The sequence below is a fragment of the Bombus impatiens genome, unplaced genomic scaffold, assembly GCF_000188095.3.
Source record: "Bombus impatiens unplaced genomic scaffold, BIMP_2.2 scf_3474, whole genome shotgun sequence".
Taxonomy (NCBI): Eukaryota; Metazoa; Arthropoda; class Insecta; order Hymenoptera; family Apidae; genus Bombus; species Bombus impatiens.
Window position 1 is genome coordinate 102587 of NT_179893.1, and position 22665 is coordinate 125251.

The window sequence follows — 22665 nt, forward strand, 5'->3', positions numbered from 1 at the left end:
GTGTCACGTTTCTTCCTGTGCTCCGCTTTCGACATTTTTTACCGACTAATAAACGCTCGTTAATGAGCATCGGTGATCTATCTCCTTCGTGTTCCAAATGGAGAAGTTCAGTTGCACGGGAACTCGTTAACGCGCGATCGAATGTGATGTGGAGTACTTATGCAAAGCATCCAACGAGCTAATCTTTCTTCGTTTTTAGAGACATAAGAGAGAATCTGTCTTGCGGAAGGAACGACGATGCTTCTGCCGGTGAAACGCGCTCGATGGACGTTCCAGCAATTCCAAGAGAATTAGTTCCGGTTTCTACGCTTTAATAACCGAGAAATTATGGTTGTAGTGTAGATACATCTTGCTCGGGATACAGAGACGATGAAGTCGTGAGGAAGAAGCCGACGTTGGAACCGAGCTAAATCTACCGGTCGCCCGACGACTTTTTTCGCAGCCCACTTGGAACCGTACCAACAAAATCCCGCGACTATATGCGGTGAATCGAAAAAAGGGACACGAACTGCACCGACCGAGGGAAAAATTTTATTACCATCCGACATCCCTTAGCCGTGTTTTCCGATAGTATTAAAACACGGTCGCGAACAAGCCGCCGACACGCTCTAGAATTTGGCCCGTCTTCAAAAGAATTGGCTTACCCGTTTTTCTTTCTTTTTTTTTTATTCTCCGCTGAATGTTAAATATTCTGACCGAAGTTTTGTTCGCGATATCCAAACAAGTGTACTATTGGTTCGCATTAACGAAAGTGTACATAGCTTGTTTGAAAAGTAATAAGATTCTCAATATTTTCATTTAAGTAAATTCATTCATTAGTAACCGATAATTCATTTTATTCGACGCGTGTTTGTTCAATGTAAATATAAAGCTGAAAATGATTAACTAATAAGTGAATAGATTTCTATAGTTGTAGTGTCCCTATTACGAATTCTTTGATTGGAATTTGGAGACTTAGGAAAGTAATTGCAGAGAACCGAATCAGGTGAATATAGTGGATTCTTGTTAAAAAATTCTCGTACAATATACTTTAATCATTATAGTATTATATATTTGATATTCATAGAATATTGATAGTAATATATATAGACATAATCTCAAAACAATCGTAAAAATTTGTAGATAATATCTACATAAAAACTAAACAAAGAAGATTTCATTATATTTCAATTAAACTGGCTATATCACAGTATAATATCACGATTAAAGCCAATAACAGTAGTGCCGGCTCAGACACTGTCCGAATCTACTTATTCTGCCGAATATAGTAGGAACAATCGTTGAAAATTTCCAATACAAATTGAACGCTAAATTAATACGAAAGATTATCGTCAATGATTATCTTCAAGACAATCTTTATTACAGTATTATAAGAATAACGAGTCAATTTCTGAATTCTAAATAGGATTTTCCTCGTTTCTTTCATTTATTTTTAGCAACTATTTTGTCTGTTATATGTTTGACATCCATGAATAATTGATATACATAAAATAACTAAATTGGTAGATCGCGTTTGCCCAACGATTTAGGAAAATACAAATCCTGCTATTTTTCAGTCTGTGTAAGCGAGGACTCGACACGGAGAAAAATGACAAGCTCAAAAGTTTGAAACTCGCCGGAACAAAGATTACTATGACAATGTACTTGTAACACAGAACGTTCATAATACGGACGTGGTTTTTAGATAGGAGAAAAATTCGGTCGGTCATCGATTCCTGCATTGGAGGAAAAGTTTCACGGACTGGTTACAGCGGTGATTACTTTTCTTATTCCGGGAGTGGCGCCTTTGTTCCGGAGGTGGCAAACTTTGCCAAACACGCGATCCGTAAAGATGAATCGATGCGAGTCCTAAGTTTTCTCAGCCAGTGGGCTTCTCTTTGGATTCGTCGCCGAATACACGAGTCTCGTCCTCTATGAAGTCGCGATTGTCTAGATTCAGAAAACAACCAACGTCGAAATTAATACTTCATTGTGGAAGTTTACAATGAGATACAAAATATTTTCGATAAGTGAGAATTTCCAAAAATGATCGTTTTAACTGTCCAATAGAATGACTGTAAGAATAGTCTACGTTCAGAAGAACGCAGTATGCCTCGACCAGATTATTTCTCTTTTCAATCATTTCGTATTAAAATACCATCTTTCTAGCCATCAAGTGGCGCAAAAATCAAGCAGTCGACTAGCATACTTTCCCCACATAGCCCTCGACTAACACCACGTTAACAGGGAATTTAATATAAACAGATACAACCAGAAACGTAATTCTAAATATTTTACTGGCTGTGTATACGATACCAAAGTGCTTATACTTGTTGACGAACGAGCGAGTAAGTAAATACATAATTAAAACAGCGAACTCGACACAACGGAACAAGGATACCGTGAATTCCACAGTTGCAAGTTCTTTCCGCGTCCAGCTGCGAACCGCGACATCCCGTAAACTTTTCAATTACCACTACCTCCGAGGTAGAATGCTGTCCGACATCGTTTCTAAGAAGAAACCGAATTCTTTCTTTTGTTAGCGCAACTTTCACCTGTGCCCCGAGTCCCGTTGGACGATCGAACGATAAAAAAGAAAATAAAAAAAAGTAGCAGAACTAACTAGATTCGTCTCGACGACTCAACACGCAGCGCAGATTCGTAGAGAGAATGAGACGATGCTCGCGCGTGAATTCGACGAGAAAGCACGAATGAAAGGCCGACCCTAGCCAGACGACGATCCAGGATAATCTTCCTGATCCGTTTATGCCGCGGATTTCGATTCACCGGGGAAGGTCTCGCGAGATATTGTGTCCTCGTTTGCGATTCACGAATTCTAATCGTGCCAACAATGCCCGGATTAAGATGCATAAACGAACCTATCCGATCATTCCCCGTTTCCCATTCAACAAGATGAACTTACACTGACTGCCGCTTGTGCACGGAACTCTGCGCTTTGGATTTTCGCGCGGCTTCAATACCTGCTGATAAGAATAACGCTGGTATTATTGGGAAGCGATCATGGGAATTGACGTTCGTTTTCGTTGCCTGTCGAGAAATCAGCCGGTTCATTAAGAGCAATCGGTTGATAGTGCGAATTAAGAGCGCACGCCAGCTTGATCAACTGAATAGATGATTCGTGATCTTATCAGCCGTGGAAACAGCCACGTGCCACGGGGTTCATCGAGGCAGGCGATACAGAATACTGATAGAGAGCTCCGAGCAATTTGTCATTGCTTGTACAATGCGTACGAATGATACATACAAATGAATGAATTTACGGATCGACACGTGTGGCGAACTGTCGATGAAAGATATCCGTATCATTCTCTCACGAACTTGATTCTATTAGTGCATAGATCTGCGAAAGCATTTGTACATGACTTTTATACGAGTGTGTGTATATTTTTCAGAGATCACAAAAGTATTTACATAGTCCATTATGCATTGTATCAATCAGCCTCAATCTGTGATTGAAGTGTGAAGTGGTGTACTACTACCTATATATTTAAAACGTGTCGTAAGATGTAAGACGTACTGTTCGTATATTAATTTTTCAATAAATATATGTTTACATATCTTGTAATTTTTGTGTATTATACATTTTCAGATTGGTTTCAAATTTTACCTATGTAACCACTACATTCGTGTATCGTTACAACGCTAATAAAATTGCAGAGTATTTCATATAACATATACAATACGAACGTAAAAGTTTTTTATGGCAAGTGTTCAAGTACTTTCGTAAGCCAGCAATCTTACACATGAGTGAATTTGCGGATCGTACGAGCAATAAATGGCCGATAAACATTACCAGTAGAATCTTCTCTTAAAGTTACGTTTAGCAGTATGTAATCTTACTAACCGACACGAGAGACGTCAATGGTGTTAGAACGCGCAAATTGCAACAGTTTATGAGAAACATAAGAGGATATTACGTCGATGGAGCGCTACATGTAGCACACGGATCCTGCCATTGAAGACCGTCGTGGCGCTCGTAAGAACAGTCTCACGGATGGTAGACGCAATCGAGGCGACCGATGAATAATTCATCGACATTAGATTCTTGATAAATTTCCGCCGGGGAAATTACTTTCGCGGTCAAATCGCCCGTAAAAGATGCGCGCTCTATCATCTTTGCGAACCAATCGTCGGTAGAACCGCCGATAGAATCATTGATAGAACGGTTCATAGAATCGTGTGCAGAATTTTTCATGAACTCGACGATAGAATAGAAATGCATGTAATAAGAAAAATAGAAAAATCCTAAGGAATAGAATAATATTATGGAAAGTATAAACATAACGATATCGGTGAGAATGTATCACCTAATGTAACACGCTCAGACGCTTTAACGTAGAGAATAAGAATCGTTAGGAATGACCACTGCGCGTTTCTTGATCGCTATCACGATAGGAACTCGTCTCGTGGATAGGCGTCAATCATCGTGCCAATCGTAACATCCGGCGGCGTCAATCAGTCGAACAATACTTTCGATCGTGTATGGTCGACGAGAGTTTCCATGATGTTCGACGATAGATATCAAAGAACGTCGTTCCCACGAGTGATATTAATCGACCATGCTCGTGTTGCTACGTTTCGGATGTCGACAGATCGTTTAATTCCATTGCAAGATCCACTCGAAGGATATATCGGGGGAAAAATGTGCAACACGTAATTCCATGCAGAGAACGGAAGTACGGCAGAAAGACAACGAAAAGGTTGGCCAGGCGTAACCACGAATACGACAACATCGCGAACGCTGACTCAGCGACAAGGTATTTTAATGCAGCGCGATTATTTACAACAGCGACCGTCGTAAATTGTATCGCGTAAAATATGAAGCCGGCATTACGTGCACCACTACAAACGATTGATGAGTCGGTGAACTGTTCTTATCGGAAATTAAACGTTGCCAAATTCGTGGCCATGTGTTACATTCTTAGTTTTCACTTTTTGTCCTTCACTTTGCACTTTGATAACGCTCTTTTGCGCGTTATTTTATCAAAGGAGCGTACAATGACAAATTGTGTTCGGCTGAAGGTTGCTTTAAGTATTTAATTGACATAACGAAAGCTCGCTGATTTTCCCAACATACGATTCTTCATTTATTCCGCCTTATAGCTATAAAATCATTAAAGAATTTTTCATTTTCGTATGATAATATGATAAGAAACAAACTATGTCGTATCTGTAAATCGTGTTAAAAAACGATTCATTCTTCTCATCCCCAGAAGATTATATTCAATAGAAAAAGACAAAACGCGCTAGAAAACTACTTCAATCTTGTCTTACAACAGGAACTCAATATACAGGAAAATGAAATTCTAACAAAATCGTTTATAAGTTTAACTGCTCTAAGGAGATTTTATCGTACCGTATCTTATGGCTCGCACGTGTATAAGAATAAAAAATCTTAGCATGGTTTTATAATCAATGTGGTAGATCACATTCAGATAAATAGATTCACTCGACGACAGTTCATTTAATTGGGTAGTAACTATTTATTTTTCCGCTACCAATTAAAATTTCTACTCTGTACCATATTTCTAAGACTCTCGGCCGGTTCGTAATGAGAAAGAACAGCAGCATCTTCGCCGTGATTTAGGCTACCTGTTAATGAGGCCTCCGTCACAAAGTTATCGAGCAAGGCTCGCGTAGAACAGAAGGAAATTCCGCGAGAGACAGCGTCGAATGTTCGACGAGCACGAAATTAATTGCTCGTCACGGCCCGTTCCCCTTTGCCGCACACGAAGCTCGGGATAAAGTGTCAAGGGAGAGGGCTTCTTCATGCTCGCGAGATCCTCTCGTCTCATCTCGAGCCTTCGCGCGCTTGACAAAGTGCATATGAAATATAACGAGAATGTGGGATGCGCCTGCATCCCGTGGGGCAATTTCGCACGAACACGTTATTACTCGAAGTGTGGGAGGGAGGTCCAAGAATGTACGGTAAATTTACCATTCCTTCGTAGCGAATATAAAATTTTCCTAATCGAAGCTTCTCCGATCTCGTTAACGTAAGCGAGGTGTAATTATGGCAATATATTTATGGCCCGATAGAGGCTTATGATGTTGCAGTTAATTATAACAGATAGTAAAGGATTATTCGTATTTGTAGATCAACGGCTTGGAAAAGTTGAATTTGAACTAATAGTCCAAAATTTATTGAGATATATGTGATAATAAATTCTGATTATGCAATTATTTTGACAATAGATTCTAAGGCGATTCGCCAAGGTTATTCAAATTCAATTGGTAGCTTGAAAAAAGGAAAAAAAGTATACTGATTATTCGTATTAAAATCCAAATTTATATTCTGTATATGAATACTTTAATCAGTATGAATTTATGGTATTAAATTTTAGAAATAGCGCAGAAATATCAGAAAGAATTAAATCAAAGACTTTACGCTACACTATTTTACAGAACAACGATGCAATATACATAGTTCGTGATTAACAATATAATAAGAAGAAGATCTCAAATATCACAAGTAAGAAAGAAAATTATTATGCATGCAAACAAGTATATCGGTAGATTGTTATGTAATATGTTAGCTAAATGACTGTACCCTGAGAAGTAACTGGATACACTGAAACTCAACTGTCTTGAAGCTTTGGCCAACAAATACAAATTCTAACACTATTCAGTATGGTATATCGCAACTTGATAAACATACGAACTAATGGACAAAATTTGTACAATCTACCACGGTATGCATTATAAACAAAACTAAAACGCTTGTTTGATATAATCCTGTAATAGTAAGCAGATGACAAACGATACGCGAAAACAACCTTGTAAGAACACAAACACGTGTTCTAAATTTCATTCTATAATTTGATTCACTTTACTCGATTTAAGTTACTCATTATTCATACATATCAACTCGAAGTAAAATAGATCTTACACAAGTTGTCCACAATTGTTTCATAACAGACAATCTTTCGACGTTCGAATTTTATTAGCAACGGGATAGGAGACACGATAAAAATGGAAGAGCGGAGAAACGTTAATGCATTCGTTTCCAATTTCCCTTGGCCAAGCTTTTGCAATTAGCCCGATTTCACGGGTAGTGTTTAATATTAAACGCGATGACGCGGCGTGAATCTAATGAATTCATTTATCACGGCTCACTTATCCCTTCGATCGAGTTTCTACTACGAGTCAAGTCAGGTATTCTCGTCTTCTCGGTTCCTCTCTACGTACCGCAATTTCCCAGGTACTCGTATATGGCCACTGTTTTACGGTAAAGTACTCACCTGTAACAGAAAAGAAATATCGATATCGATTATTAAAACGTTCCTCGAGACAGAGTAGCTCGCGACACGCGCACGCATGCTCCGCGTTTTATTACCAGTCCGACTGTATGCACCACTGCGTAAACCAGCTGTTGCAGAGCGCCCGTAAATTCTGTTCTAGAGTACATCCGCCGTTTATCGTTTGAATAATAATGGAACAGAATGGAGGAAAACGATGTTTGTAACCATAATTCAGAGGTTAAGATGTTGAACGATGTACGTGATGAAAAATACAGAAATAATATTTTCTTTAATGGAAGCGGACGAATAAAGCTTTAAACGCTGTAAGTGCTAGAGGTCAGTCGGAGTTGATATACGAATACGCCACTTTTATCCTTCTTTTTCTATGGAGTAATAGGTTCTGCACCAACGAAAATGCATTGATTGGAAAGGAGAGTGGCATTATTTTTTGATTAAGTAAGATAATGATTTTACAAACTTCAATTCATTACAAATGTACATATATGATGGAACCATCATAAAGGTTCTATATAATTATTTTAAGAAATTGATATCGTGATTGTTTCGATTCTGTTTTGTTAAGTATTTAAACTTTAAATTCAACAGCTGCGTTTAACAAAAAGAAAGATTGAATAAAGTACCACGTTTTTATAAATTCATTCACGAAAAGCTGATCTGTGGCAATATTTTTATACATAGAAAAACAGCCCAGCAGAGCGTCAATCGACGATTGAAAAATGATAACGATCAAGCGTTATTTTTCGCGCCTCACTATGTCACACATCGTGCAAGATAGTAATCGTTAATCACCGGATAAATCAATTCACGGTTCGATTAATAATCCCATCGCTTCGGATTTACGCAACTGCATCGGGCTACCTTCACCGATCAGATTTCCCCGCGACATTCGTCCCTCTTTTATCGCCTCTTTCCTTAATGCATTTTACACCCCTTGCGGGGGAATGACGCGGAATGCAAAGCAACTGGAACTTTTCATTTCCTGTTATCGTTCCGGTTGGAACGCTGACCCCGAATAGCGACAAAACATTGTTATGACTGAGAGGATAAATCCAACAATGCCGCGAGAATGGAATTTTAACGGGAAGTGGAAGCTGGCTAATTTCAATTAACCTTTCACGTTAAATCCGAGAGAAAAGAAGGGAAAGGTCACGCGTACGAGGGCGTTCACGTCAGTACACGCCATTTACAACGATATTTTTACGCTTTCCCCTTTCGTTCTTTCTCGACTTTCCAAAAGAACGATAATCGAAACAGGTAACCCCATAGCCTCAACCTTTCGCCTGCGTTGTAAACTCGATAAAACTTTTTCAAAAGGAAATGGGAGAAAAAAGAAAGATTCCAATTCCCACGCGTAATCGAACCTCGATACGATTCGTCGATACAGAAGGATATGTAACCACATCCGCTGAAAGCAATCGAACAGCGTAAAAACTTTCGAAAACAGGCTACAAAAGCGTTGCCTGAACAGTGAAATATCACGCTATCCGATGTCCCCGCGATTCGAAAGCAACGCGAAAATCTTACGATACTCGAGTATCGATGAGCCAAACGAATAGAGTCTACGAGAAAATATCGTCGACCATTAAAGCAGCGGAGGACAAGGAAGGGGAAAAAAAGAGGAGAATGGAGCGGACAGGAGTGGCAGTCGTTTATCAAACGCGTTTCCAGGGGCGTCAAGCGCGGAGACGTACTTTTTAGCGTGTGACATCAGCAGATCTATTAGTCACGGGCCTGACGATGAGTTCTGTCGGTTGACGGCAGCCGCGTGCGGCAATTACGTCGAATCTGGAAAGGAAGCGACGTCTCTACGTAAGGGCAAACAATGCCAGGCTAACGTTACCCGTGTTGGAAGCCTTTCATTAGAGTTTAACGAGAAAAGTCGAGCGAGCCGACTCGTCACGCGCAGAACTTAACCGAATCGTCTTTCGTCGAAGCGTCGAAATAAATAACATCCAAGGAAAATAACGACCGGCAAAGAAGAACGAACAAATTACGAAACTTGCTGTAATTAACTCGAGAAGATAGCGGAGAGCCTTCGATATTAATTAAAATACTGTTCTGTTCTATCTAAATCGATTTAATCACAGAAACGTCATTCGATCCCATTAATGACAGCCAAAGAAATAGCAGTCGTAGGCGTGTCCTGAGCTAAGATCGTTGAAACGAGGTAAATCCGACTTAACGTGTACAACAGTCTCTTTTTGGAGGGGAAAAAGGGCGAGTTCGTTTTGCTGTCCTGCCTCCAATCGGGAAACTAAAGCAATCCGGTAACGAGAATCTCGTGAATATTTCATTCGAGCCACTTTTAAAGAAGAAGCAGAAGCACGTCGTTCGAACGTCGAATTTACGCAATAAACCACGCCTCGCGTTTGCGTCTCTTAAGCTGGAAAGTTCGATCGGCATCCTCGATTCATAAGGACGACAACGACAGCGTGAATGGAATAACGAATTCAACGATGACCAATCTCAGAAGTCGAAGGCTCGATGACGCTATGGGTTAATGTACACGTATTTGCGACTCGTGCAACTCGACACTCAGACACGCTTCAACAAGATTGTAGAAATCGCTATGGTAAATTAGGCGATATAGAAACGTATAAAACTTTATCGAGCATACGACTCTTCATTTTTACTACCAAACGATTAAAACGTTGCAGAATCGTTTTAAACTTTCCTTCGATGTTACTACTATCCCATTATTTTAATTTATCCAACCTAATGAAGCAACTCGATATCGACGAACTTTATCTATACCAGTAGATAGAGGAAATTCTAGCAAATCGATACCAATGTAAATTATTTTAAATTAATGTAAAACACGCCAACGTTCTGCATTAAATTAGACCAAATACAGATCGTCCAAGGTCCCAGAATATCCACAATTCCTATCTCGAATGCCACTAATCTCGAACAAGTCGTTCAATAATCCCCTTTCGAAGCGTTCGATAATCGAGCAATAACGTTGCTGGGTCTCTGACAGAGCGATGGGCGCGCCGCTTCCTCCGTTTATATTTAAATGATCATCGGTTACCGCTTCGCAGGAAGCAACTTCTAAATGTACCTTCACGAAAGTGCACCTTCCTGTACGGTCGATGCCTTCCATTTTCCTGCACAGGTAGATCATGCGGTCCCAGGTTCTCCCTTGACAACGAACTCACTAGGATCCCCCTGAGAGTCGCAAGGGTACTGCTCGGAATCTCTCTGTTCATGTCGTCAGCTCCCATATCATCGACGTTTCATTAACACTGACATGTCGTCGCTAATATTCGTTGATCCTCGTACGAATTATTTAAAAAGAAATAACAACACCAATTCCTCGAATATTCCGTGTCGATGGATTAAATTTCGCGCGCTTGGAGATGCTTAGTGCGCTTCGACGAAGCGAAGCGACCCGATCTCCTCCGATCAAACGATCGATACTTTAATGTCACCGCGTGTGGACCACGCTCTACGTTGTTGATGATTCTATTTATTTCCAGATGAAACGGAAAGTCAACGTAAATAAACAGAAGTGTGGGAAGGAAGAGTCACACGATCGTTAACAGTGAGTCGTCGAGCGAGAACGCGATCGTCACGTAACAGAGCCGCCTCTTTTCGCCGTGATGCCCGTAACTGGCTTCTTCATAGGCCATCGCCGACGACCAACAGCAGCGACGGCACGTTACGTCACCATGTAAATTTAATCGGCTGTTTAGCGGCTGATGGCTCGCGCTAAAGGTCGCGTGCGGGCGTAGGTTCGCGGTGCTGCATACGAGGCTCGACGCACGCTATCGATCCGGCTGTCCACGGCCTGTGTCCCCTCGGAAAACCGACACCATCCTCGTCACGATTAGAAAGTACCTTTCTCCTAGATCGATTTAGAAACTTCGCACTTTTCACCCGGGAAAACATGGACGAGCGCCGCGACTCGTCGCAACCAACCACTTTGCTGTGTTCCTTCCAGCCACGTAATACACGTGTTCACGTATATACACTAAAAACAGTAGGTAACCACGTGATTGCGATTCGTGAAACGATTTCAAATTTCTCGATACCAGTGATACACGTAAGAATCGTTTCCACTTTTATATGTAACTATATATAGATATATGCACTTGTGTACCGTATCATACGGTACCACTTTGTATTCGATCACAAAGGTTTAAACGAACGGCAGAAGAGTTTTGTGGTATCGATAGAGAATCGTAGGCAAGAGAGTGTCGATTTTCAAATGGAATCACGATCGCGGTAACAAGACGTCCCTGTGGAACATGCTCGACCGTGTGACTGACTTGCTCGAGAAGCCACAGGTCCCTCCTTACTCGTCGCAAGTCTTTCTTGCTCCTTCTACGAGTCTCTCCCACCTCTCTGTGTCGGTCTGATTCGACGACGGACAGTTGTGAGTTCTGCGTGCACCTTGGACAGCGTGCCGACTGTCTGTTTCAAAGGAGTGGGAATCGATGTTTCCATTTTCTCGTACACCACGCTCGAACAGCACATACGATGTATGTATGAACAATTACCAGCCGTGGTTGTATAACTACTCGGTTTCTTTAAATAGATTACTTCTGTTTACACGTTGTTATCCACCAGGCGCCATTGTTGAAAGACAGTATTAGGAGAAACAATATTACGCTTTCTGCGTCGTTCTTTGTCCTAAGTAACTTTTAGTTACGCTGGTAGACAGCCAGTTTAGAGGTGGAATTAGAGTTGGAAATTCTGGAAGGAGAAATTGCTCGGTGAGTGCCAAGTGCCCTAGGTTCGAGTTCCGATCCAGTAAACATGGTCGTCCGTTTTTTGCCAACGCTGTCTTCGTTACCTCGTTTCTGCTGTTATCGATTATTTTGTTGCATTTCAAGTGTTCCGAATGCCACTTAACGGTTTATAGTTTCAGACGCTCGACATATTATGGATAGATAACGAGGCAAGATACTTGGCGATTCGTATTTCATCATTCTTGACTAGATATCTCGTATTTATCACACGCATAGAGAGAAATTATAAATCAATAATGAGCGATAACAGTCGGTAATAAATTAACTTGTTCTTCGAGAAGACGAATTAACACGTTGTCTGAATTTCTAATCGCTTGGATATAGCAGTTTCTTTATCTAATAATCAGTCGTAATATTTCTGTTGGGAATAAATCATGTCATACTTGTATTTGCGAAGATTAAGGTCAATCTGAAGTTTCTATAGACACAAGTAAAGAAACAGAGCTCAAATGAGGCTGCGTTTTATCTATCAAAAATTCTAACAAGTATTCTACTTCGGATATTTTATACGCTTTTGTTTGTTACATACATTCTGTGCATTTTTATATCTCTAAGTTTTCATACAAGTGCGGAAAAGTCAGCAATCTGGCGATCAGAAATTCCTAGCAAAAAAATTAAACGTCTTACTTTCGCTACGTCACTTACTGGGATCAGTAGAATTGCTTCCGTTACTGGTCAGCCATGTTCGCGGCGCAAGTAACATTGAAATACGTCGACGTGGCATTCTCGCATTAAAAATAGACGAAACGCGGCGCGTCAATGAATATTCCATCGATCCACGTCGATCACGGGGCTCATTATTCACGGCTAACCTCGCGACTAGATAAAAAGAGATGACGTGGACGAGCCTCGCCACGATATTCAAATTGCTGCGACGTTTCTCAAGCATTCTGGCGTTTCTTGATTACGCCACGTTTGTCATTTCCGAGATAAGAATAACGAGACGTTTGGCTTCCAAGACATTTTCGTGTCCTGAACACGGAACAAAAGGAAGACGATCAGGCATCGGCTAACGTTTTCCTTTTCGTTGCAAATGACGGTCTTAACGCTAGAACTAACGACGAGTACGAAACTTATATTGGAGAAATAAACATGAAAATTATTTGGAATAAAACGCATAATGCAATAAAAAAATTATACAAGGATCGTTCAGATTTTTAAAAATACACTATTGCAAATCTACGATTTTCATGAAAAGTTGCAAATTGGACCTTTTGCCTATTTCGATAGCTTTCATCCTGGCGATTAAGATTTATACAAACTTTCAGACTGAATTTCCCAATTTTTCATCGCATATGTTACGTGTAAAGAGTTTCTGGAGGGAAACAGCATTCTGCTATGTTCGCCAGTGCTACACCAGTATCATTTTATTACACATTGTAAATTTATAAAATTTCTATGAAAGATCACGAACTGGTGGTCATTTCGTCCACTCCGATAGTTCCAATGTTAAAAATGTGGTTGTTTTTCTTCTGCTTCAGAAGTTACCTATTCATTCGCGATACTGAAAGCATCGTCGATTTTCTAGAAGTAAATGGTTGGTTCACTCTCGGTGAATCCTTTGAACCCGCTGTATCTCTTCGCTTGGTTAAACACCACGTTGATCGAAAGTCGTAAAGAAGCTTGTAAACTGTTGGGGAAAAGTGTAACGCTCGATTTAAGAGACTTCGGTGAATGCAAGACTGTTTAATAGGAATAGATAGAATATCTATGGTGCATATCTGTGGTGCACGGATAATTTGCAACGAGAAATCGACGCCGTAGCGATCGTTAATTTGGTTTGGTAATCGCTACGTTCCGAAGAAGCGACTTATGAGCTTCTCAGGTATAAATTAACGTTGAGAGAATAGGTCAGATGGGATCGAAGTCTTTAACGATGACAGTGGATTCCTTACTTAATAAAAAATGAAAGAAGGAACTTTCTAGCGTTTATACCTTCCGCACGTAATAATTTTTTTACTTGAAGATTCTCCGTTTCTCGACGTGCCGTTTCCGTCACAAATAAACGATACCATATTGACACGTGTGAGGAAATCTAACTGAATTTGATACAACTGTTTCAATTATTAGTCCCGTAGCTATAAAAATACCTGCATAAAGAAATGGCCTGGTTACCGAATCGATACATTGTCGTTTCAATAACAATATTCGTTAACACCTCGCTGATAACTATTGACAACCCAAAGAGATTCTTTCAATATAAACCCCAGTTCAATGCAAACGAGGAGAAAACTTCCATCGAAAGCCGTGCTAACTACTATGTGCAACGAGTCCTATAACGTTTACAATGTTTATTCATTCTTCCATGCCGCCTCGACAACGCCTCTTCCCTGTCACGCTAAATCTCCATCTTCTGCTAACCTTCTTGACCCAATGCACTCCAACAAAATAAGCGAAAAATAAACTAAACCCTGCTCTATAATTACTCACGATCACTGACATTTCCATCGTGCAGTATCGCGATTAACAGGCAATTAAGCGCGTTTTCATAAAGCATAGCCTCCGCGTCCCGTCACAATGGACGGGTCCTAGGATCGCACTGTAACATCCAACTAGTTATCTCTCGATAATTTCGTCCCACACAAGCAACGCATCGGTCCGTGAATACCGTAAATCATCCGTAATGCGCGAATCGCCCATAACCAAGTCCAATTGCTCTCGGCTCATCGATGAGCCCGCAAACGAGAACGGAAGCGGCAACACATTTTTTCCCCCCCCCCTGTAGAATGGCCTTTTCCCCTCCTTCACCCCGTTGGTAGGGTAGAAATGCAATTTATAAGCCGAGAATCATGGCGAACGTCCGGCACGGTGGTTTCACGAACATCGATTATTCTATTATATATCTTCTAACCCCGAGAAATTTGCCAAGCAATTTCCGGGCTAATTATTTTCCCCGCTGAGAAGATCACCGCGTGATAATCTCCGCCAAACGGAATCGCCATGACGAGGGTTTCTTCGACGAATTATCGCGAGGCGTGAGCGTCGATGCGTGGAAATCTGAAATCATCCATGAACTAGGGACCAACTGTAAATAACTGACTCGGAGAATCTGGTTCACGGCTCCGAGTCTGGTTCCATAGTGGTCCGCGATGCTGCGTCGAAGATGTGTTTTCGTGAGGATCATGCGTCACGCAAGGCAAACGTCACGCGTTTCGAACGCGGTAATTAACTTTACGATCGTGTGGTATAGGGTATGGTATATTGTAACACTTTTAAGAATAATGATAGGAGTAATGATTCTTGGTGCTGTTAATTTTTTCTGTCTTTCTTCTATAATTATACTTTTTATTTTGGTACATGGTTATTTAGCGTTATGCAGTTAGTTATGTTTAATTCTAGCTCGAGCAAAACTTCGACAAGAAGCTTGAAGAAAAAGCATATGAGTAGTACTATTATTATAATGTCTACATGTTTATATTTTTTGCCATTATTAATAGTGGATTGGAAAAAGCGACTGGTAAATTTCAATAATTTAATGCTATTTCATCCAACTATCGTATGACTCTAAATGATGTACCATAAAAAAATCACATTTGTATTTTTCATTACATTTCACTGTAAAGAAGAACAAAATGTCCAGTTATTTTGTACACAGATGATGAAAACAAATTTGATGATATACTAAAAAATTATACCGCCGCATAGTCGTTGCATTAAGGACAATTATGTCTTTCCAACTCAAGTCGTGGTTTTGCGCTTCGTCATGATTTAGATCAAAATCAGAGGTGAAAAACAATCGGCTAGGAGCTTGCACACACAATGAAACAAACAGACGGGTCTTCTCCAGAAACTTTAGCAACGAGTCTCTCCTTCTTCGATGTTAATGACCATGAAAGTCATGACGGGGAACGTGAAAAAAAAGTGGTATCGCCTGGAATGGAAGAACTCGGGGAAAATGCAGTCGCGCTCGCGAGCATCCATACAGGGGCGAGAAGCTAAGAAACTCGGCAACGAACTCTTTGAGGATTGAAAAGGCAATGCTTCGAGAAGCTGACCTCGTTTTTCATTCAGCCGGCAAAACCTGCGGGCGATTTTCCGGTGACGTAGAAATCTTTGCCGAATGGTTTGCCGAGAGCGTCCTGGAAAGCAAGGAAGGAAAACACACGGAGGAAATCGAGCACGGAACAGACGACACGTTTTTTATCAGACTTTCTACCAGATGAGACGGAAAAGAAATAACGAACGCGGATACCACCCACTATATTTTAGAAACAATGATATTTGATGATATTCGAAGGTTTCAACAGGAAAACAGTGACAATCCATCTCAAATCGAAACTGCAATTTTACAGGTTTCAAAAAATCGCTTATAATTATTCGAACGACACACTTTCTTTTACTTTAGCTTATTTTTCAATAACAGTCGATATTTTACTTCGTTAAAAGTACCTGCATGTTTCTAGTAATTACAAACACAAAAAATATGACACTCATTTCAAAAGGTTTTAGTTCCAGTATTAAATGTTCCTTTTTTTTCTTTTTTCTTCTTCTGATTTTCAATAATTCTCTCTTCACCAATAAATCTCAGTTACCATTTAATATCGTGTTTCCTCATATCTTGGTATCTCCGGATTAAGTTCAATTACATCTGGGTCACTATTTAATCTATGAACTACATTTCCCGCATACAATAAAACCTTTATCACATGTTGCGCTACAACTCGGGTTTCTCGTGCGAAAGAAAAACAATTAAAGTATTCCGAGAAAAAACAGTCGTAATCCTTCTGAAATAAACATTGAGATTTTATTATATCGTATATATTAGAAGTAAGGAAAGCTATTAGACTGTAATGTAATAAAAGACCGATCAATGTCATATCTTTCCAATAATGGAGCATTTATGAACAGTCATGGAAAGTTTATGATCAGTTAATATTCTTAAAACGATTATAAATTCTCATTCTAGAAAGCATAAATCACAACCTGCCAATGCAAATTCTACGATCCTCAAACAACTGAACTAATCAAGACCGTGCATATTATAACTTTCTCTTAAGATAAAAACAATAATCGCAGAACATTAAATCTCGTACCTCTTAAAATTTAAATATTGATGAAGCGGCATTCATATTGTAAGAAAGGAACATATTAAACCTTGAATTTTGTACAACGAGAAGAAGTTCACGAAACCCCAAATACTAAAAATTTTACTTTTTACGACACTCTACTTAATCGTTATTCTCACGAACTCTTCAATTATCAGAAATATAATCTTTGGTGAAGTGCTCCGGTGTGAAATCATGCCACTTACATCAGACGATTTTATGTGGCATCGTTGCGAACTGAACGTCTCCGTTTCGCTCCGTTACAGTAATCTGTCTCGACTGAACACGGCTACATACTGCTCGTATGGAAACTGGTTGGTTGATGGAGGTAGCCGATGATTTTGCGATGATATCGCGTGATTACGCAACCGATTTTTCTCGAAACGAAACATATCTGTTCGCATCGCGGCGGCGTTTTCCACGCCTCGAACTGGTCGCCAGGCCCCCATATTCCTGACGACGATTTCTTGTGGCCGGTTGGCCTTGCAATGCCACGTGCAATGCAAAGCGTCTCTGGCATTAGAACTGTGCCCACCTGCGTGCACCGCCGATGGCATCCGGCCTTTGTGGCCGACTATCCACGCGGTCGAGAAAACGTTCAGTCGGCGTTCCTTTTATCCTCGACCTCTCAGCATCGGATTATTATCGATTTCTGATTAATTCTTGTCGATTGGAACCGGTTTCACCAAGAAAAAATTCTTTCTTCGCAAATACGCTATATAGAGTCACTGGATTAGGCAACAATAATCGTGCACTCTCATAAGTAGATAAACATACGTTATTTCCTTATTGCTACGACGCCTTTCAATAATTCTGAGTAGTCCGTGATTATATCATAACTCTCGAACAACTGTTTAATGACTCATACCTCACTCTTTCTATTCCAATCATAATGTATGCACACTTAAAGATTTCATAAGCAGAATACATTCTTGCTGCGTGTCATTGTATAGTCAATTGGCAGCTTGTTACTATGCATCCTAATATCCTATTCTTGGAACCGATTTCTACTTGCAAAAATCTCTTAACATGCTCGTCGTCCAACTACATCTATCGTTAGACTGCAAATGTCTAGGCAACATCATATTCTTATGAATGTGAAGTAAAAAAAAATTAACTTTAGATATACTCGTTCTACGAAGTAGATATTATAACTAACTTTTACTATATCCGTATATTTTTACACTTTTCGATCTCCCACGAATACATAAACGTTTACGGTCTACTTAACACATCTGAACATCACGGGAAAAGACATAATAAGTAGACATATTATTGGAAACAGATTTAGAAACTCCGAGATTATTGGACAATTTAAAATTCTCCGTGAGTAAAAGACAGTGGATACCCGTAACTTAATACGTTTAAGTCACGAAGATGAAATACATTATCTAGTTTCTACGTCTGTTTAGATGAAAACGAAAAAAGGAGCGTATGAATAACGCGAAGAGATCGACTAACTAAAACAAATCGTTTTCACTGATCGATGACCGGCATACTTCGTCTACTTTTATTTATCTCGTGAAATTCGTCTCGTGAGAGATGCTAATGGTCCTGTGGAAATTCTCTGGAACCGTGACAAAAGGCCATCAAGGTAATTACCGGGGAAGCCGACGAAAAATAGGAGGACGCCACTGGGGCCGTTTTAAGTGTGAACTTCGCGAGATCTATCGGCAAGTTCGTAAAAGAGCCATTAGGAAGTTTCAACCCGGAGGCTGCCTACCAACTTCCCCGCATCCTTAATCGCCGTTTTCACGGATCGCCGATATTACGCCATTTAAAATTCTAATCCGCGACTGTTTTCGTTCTGTTGTTGTTGCGAGACGATCGCGTGCAAATGGCCCCCCGCCCTAAGATTCGCAAGAATGCGAATCGAGACGAATATCTTGAAAGAGAACGGTTTAGTTGGCCTTCGTTGCTCCAGAAAGGCTTTCGTACTTAGGTTGTTCGCCATAACAATTTCATTTCACGTGGTAAGTCCCGGTAGATATGCTTTTAGTAACGGCAACGTAAAATGGAAAGTTACGAGAGTTAAGAATTCCGTGATTACGAGATTGAATGAGTTCCTAATTTCTTCATAAAGCTTCTAAATGGTATATCTTGATGCTAAAAATATTGCCATAACTATATGCTATTGGTTTGTTACGAAACTTCGTAGATTCGTCAGCTGTTTCTAAAAACTTTGTGTCTTTCGATTCATCTAAAAGATCTTCTGCCCAACTAACAAGAAGATGGCAACAACTGCGAAATCTCGAACGAGTTGGCTGTATGTGAATTCGATGTTTCAGATCGATGATAAACCAGTCGCAAAAAGATGCAACAGAACATTAATATTATAAAAGAATTTACAAAATAAGATATAAAAGGAACTTATTAGTTTCTCGAACACAAAAGGCCGTGCACTCAAATCCTCTTGAGATTGTTTTATCATAAACCGAAAGCATCGAATGCACACACAGCCAACTCGTTCGAGATGTCGCAGTTCTTGCCATCTCCTTATAAGGATATTAAAATATTCCCTTCCATTTGCCAAGTAATATTAAAACTGGAAAATCAATAAAAATGGACTCAGCGTGTTTTGAACAATGGAGACGATACGATTGACGTTCATGTAACTATAAATATATCCAACGATCCTTTCTCTCCCTGTATCTCGCTACAAATTCGACCAACGACCGCAGACGCGTAAAACTCGTTGATTCACGTGAAAGTGCAATCAGCCCCAATTTGTCCGGGCGGATCGTTGCGTGGCGCATGGACGCCGTTAATTATTCCGCGCGTGCCAGTTACAAATGCATGAAACGTAGGGAACGTTTCCCGACGCGGGGCTTGGCGCGGTTGAATTTCACCTTTCAAAGCAGCGCACTCGTTCGCATCGAAGGACGAAAATTGTCGATCCCGGTCTGTCGTTTGCGTAATCCTCGGCTTTTTTCGCGAGTCAGCCTCTTGTGCAACAGCCTATTAAAACCGAACTGCACGACGTCTATGGTGGCGTCGCGTTGTCGCGATAGTGACACGAGACTTCGGGTGCCGGCGCAGGTAGCATTTGGGTGAATCGATTCTCGAATTGCGTAGGCAATTGTACTCGAGTCCGTACGTAGAACGTCGCATCACGATCTTAGATAGTGATCGTATGAATAGAGCAGTCATTCTGATTAATGAGCAGCTGTCATTTGTAACTGCAATCGTCATATACAATAGTTGCTTTGATAGGCGAAGAATTAACATCGTTTCGATACAAGACCAGTTACAACGGAACGGTTCTTGCGATTAATTCGAATAGAAGCGATTCATTAATTCAAATGGACCAATACGATTGCAACGTCGATTCCTTTGAACTAGAGTGACTAATGCGCTTACCCGTGCATCGAGGATTGCGGAATTATCCTTTGATCGCGTATTTTTTTTCATTTTTCTGATTCTATAACGGTAGTCAATTTTTATATCAACCAGCCGACAAATAGAATTTCCCCGCATTTTACTCGGTTCAAAAGAGCTTTAGCTAGAACGCTTTAACTCTTGGTTAAGATTAATCTCTTCCTATTGTTGGTCCAGTAAAACCCGGTGAATTTTTAAACGCTGCACCAACGGCTCTCCGACGATCAAAAACCGTTCTTTTAATAAATATCCACGTGCAACACGGACAATTACTTTAGTTATTTAGTTATTTACTTATTTAGTTATTACAGAATTAACATAGAATTAATATACTACAATAGTTAATTATTATAGAATTAGTTAATCCTCGGAATTATATATAAATAAATAAATTTAATATATATAAATCGAATAGAAAGATTCGATCAAATTAAAGGAACGGATAACAGTCGGTTATTTCGTATCAATAATATTTTATTCGATGAAAAAGCATCTGGATGTATCATTTTCAGTTATATATATTCGTATTCAATATTTTCTATTCATATTCGTACATCATTAACGCATTTAACAAGAAATTAATAAATATAAACCTGCAGAATAGTACAATGAACAGGAAAAAACGTAGAACAGAAGGAGTCTAGTTAGGAACGTACGATTATTCAACTACAGATAATTCGATAGATCTCTAACCCGTCACGCATCGAGCATGCGATCTCGAAACTGTCTGTTACCGCGTTTAGACGGCACTCCGGTGAAACGTTTTACATAACTGAAAGTCGAAGCGCCTTCCCGTCACTATCACCGATCAACAATTCTCTTTTACGGCTGTTGCGAGACGCTTCTTTTTGCTCTAGTTCTCTGCGCATCGATCTCCGTCATCATTTTACTTCCCAATATGGAAAAAAAAATCGTTCAGCACGTTGAGCATCTCGTGACGTCTATATGTTCGAACCTGAGTACCACGGAACGTTCCAATCTTTGTAGTAAAATTATTAATTATGGAATAGTAACGTACCTCTCATTTTATAATATTATTTGTTTATTTGTGAATTATGATTGCATTGATTTGATTTGATGATTGAATTATGGTCAATGTATTAAGAAGATTCTCTTTACTTTCGTCCTTTATTGAATTAAGAATTTCCAACGATAATTTTCAGAAAAGAAAATCAAATAAAATAGCAGGCAAAGCATGGTACGTACATCGATCTACCTTATGTTGAATCTATAGAAAATAAAACGCAGATTTATGTCAAGTGATTTCCTCGACGATGTAGATTTTTATTAATATTCATGCAATACAAGGACTACCGAAAGGACCATCCTGTTTATAACCGAATTAGGTATTCCGTTTTCAATTTGTTCATTCCGCTTCTAGGTAACGTTAAAAAGATTCTTCCATTCTGCTTATTGATCATAACGCGTTTCCGGTACAGGCAGCCCCCGCGGTATTATAATTCTCATTTAATCCTAATTTATTTCTAATTGTTGCAAATGTTGCTAAACAACCGCGTTGTAAATTACGAAAGTTGAAACCCACTTTGCATGTCCTCGAGTAGAAATTGAAAACGTAGAATCTCGACAACGAAAACAGCGTAGAACAAATGACGGTATCGCGAATGCAACATAGAGCATACAACGACCGCTGTAGAAACGTTTCACAAACCGCCGAATAATGCTACGAGAGCAGTTACACGCTGCTCATTATGTATAAACGTGACAGTAATGGCTCGTAAGAATTACTGGACCGGTATGCGAGCCTGGAAGCCTTTTGTTTGCCAAGAGACTTCTCTGCCGAACGGGCCATGCAGTCGTATGCGGATTCTCTAATTCTAACGTCAACGTGATTGTCATTTACATACCGTACGAGTCAAGCTGTGGTAAGTCAACGAAAATGACGACAGAAAAGTGCAAACTTGGCGAGATTCTCGATTAATCGCGTTCTACCATCGCAATTTCGCTGTCCTGGACTTTCATCGCTGAAGAAGTTTATTTAATAGTACGATATCTTTTTAATGGAACATATAAATATCGATACAGTAGCGGTAAAAGTCGAGGAACCAGTTCTGGAATCGGTGGAAAACGTGAATACAGCTCTCCAAATAAAGAATGTCGTCCTCACGAGTTCGGAACGCGACAAAGTGAAAACGACCCGTGCTGATCAGACGCGCAAGCTCGCTGCTCCAAGTAGAATGAGCACGGTCAGTAACTTCACGGCGAGAT

The 22665-nt window shown here is 40.0% G+C and overlaps 1 protein-coding gene and 1 long non-coding RNA gene across 16 annotated transcripts in view; both read right to left on the reverse strand.

The window, feature by feature from the left end:
* Positions 1-22665, reverse strand: part of LOC100740564 (MAP7 domain-containing protein 1) — a 199446-nt gene that overhangs the window by 79924 nt on the left and 96857 nt on the right. The window contains exon 1 of one of the 15 annotated variants that reach the window (XM_024372145.2): positions 10324-11607. The exons of 12 other annotated variants lie outside the window; for them this stretch is intronic. In XM_024372145.2, the coding sequence (XP_024227913.1) occupies positions 10324-10486 (163 nt within the window). In that variant the 5' untranslated portion in view covers positions 10487-11607. Of the gene's footprint in view, positions 1-10323; positions 11608-22665 lie in introns of those variants that run through there. 2 more of the 15 variants (XM_024372146.2, XM_024372149.2) reach the window with 2 other exon arrangements.
* Positions 14207-18142, reverse strand: LOC112213991. Its single transcript, XR_002947910.2, has 3 exons — positions 17050-18142; positions 15652-16740; positions 14207-15571 (listed from the first exon to the last, which is right to left on the reverse strand). It is a non-coding gene; the product is annotated as an uncharacterized LOC112213991 (long non-coding RNA).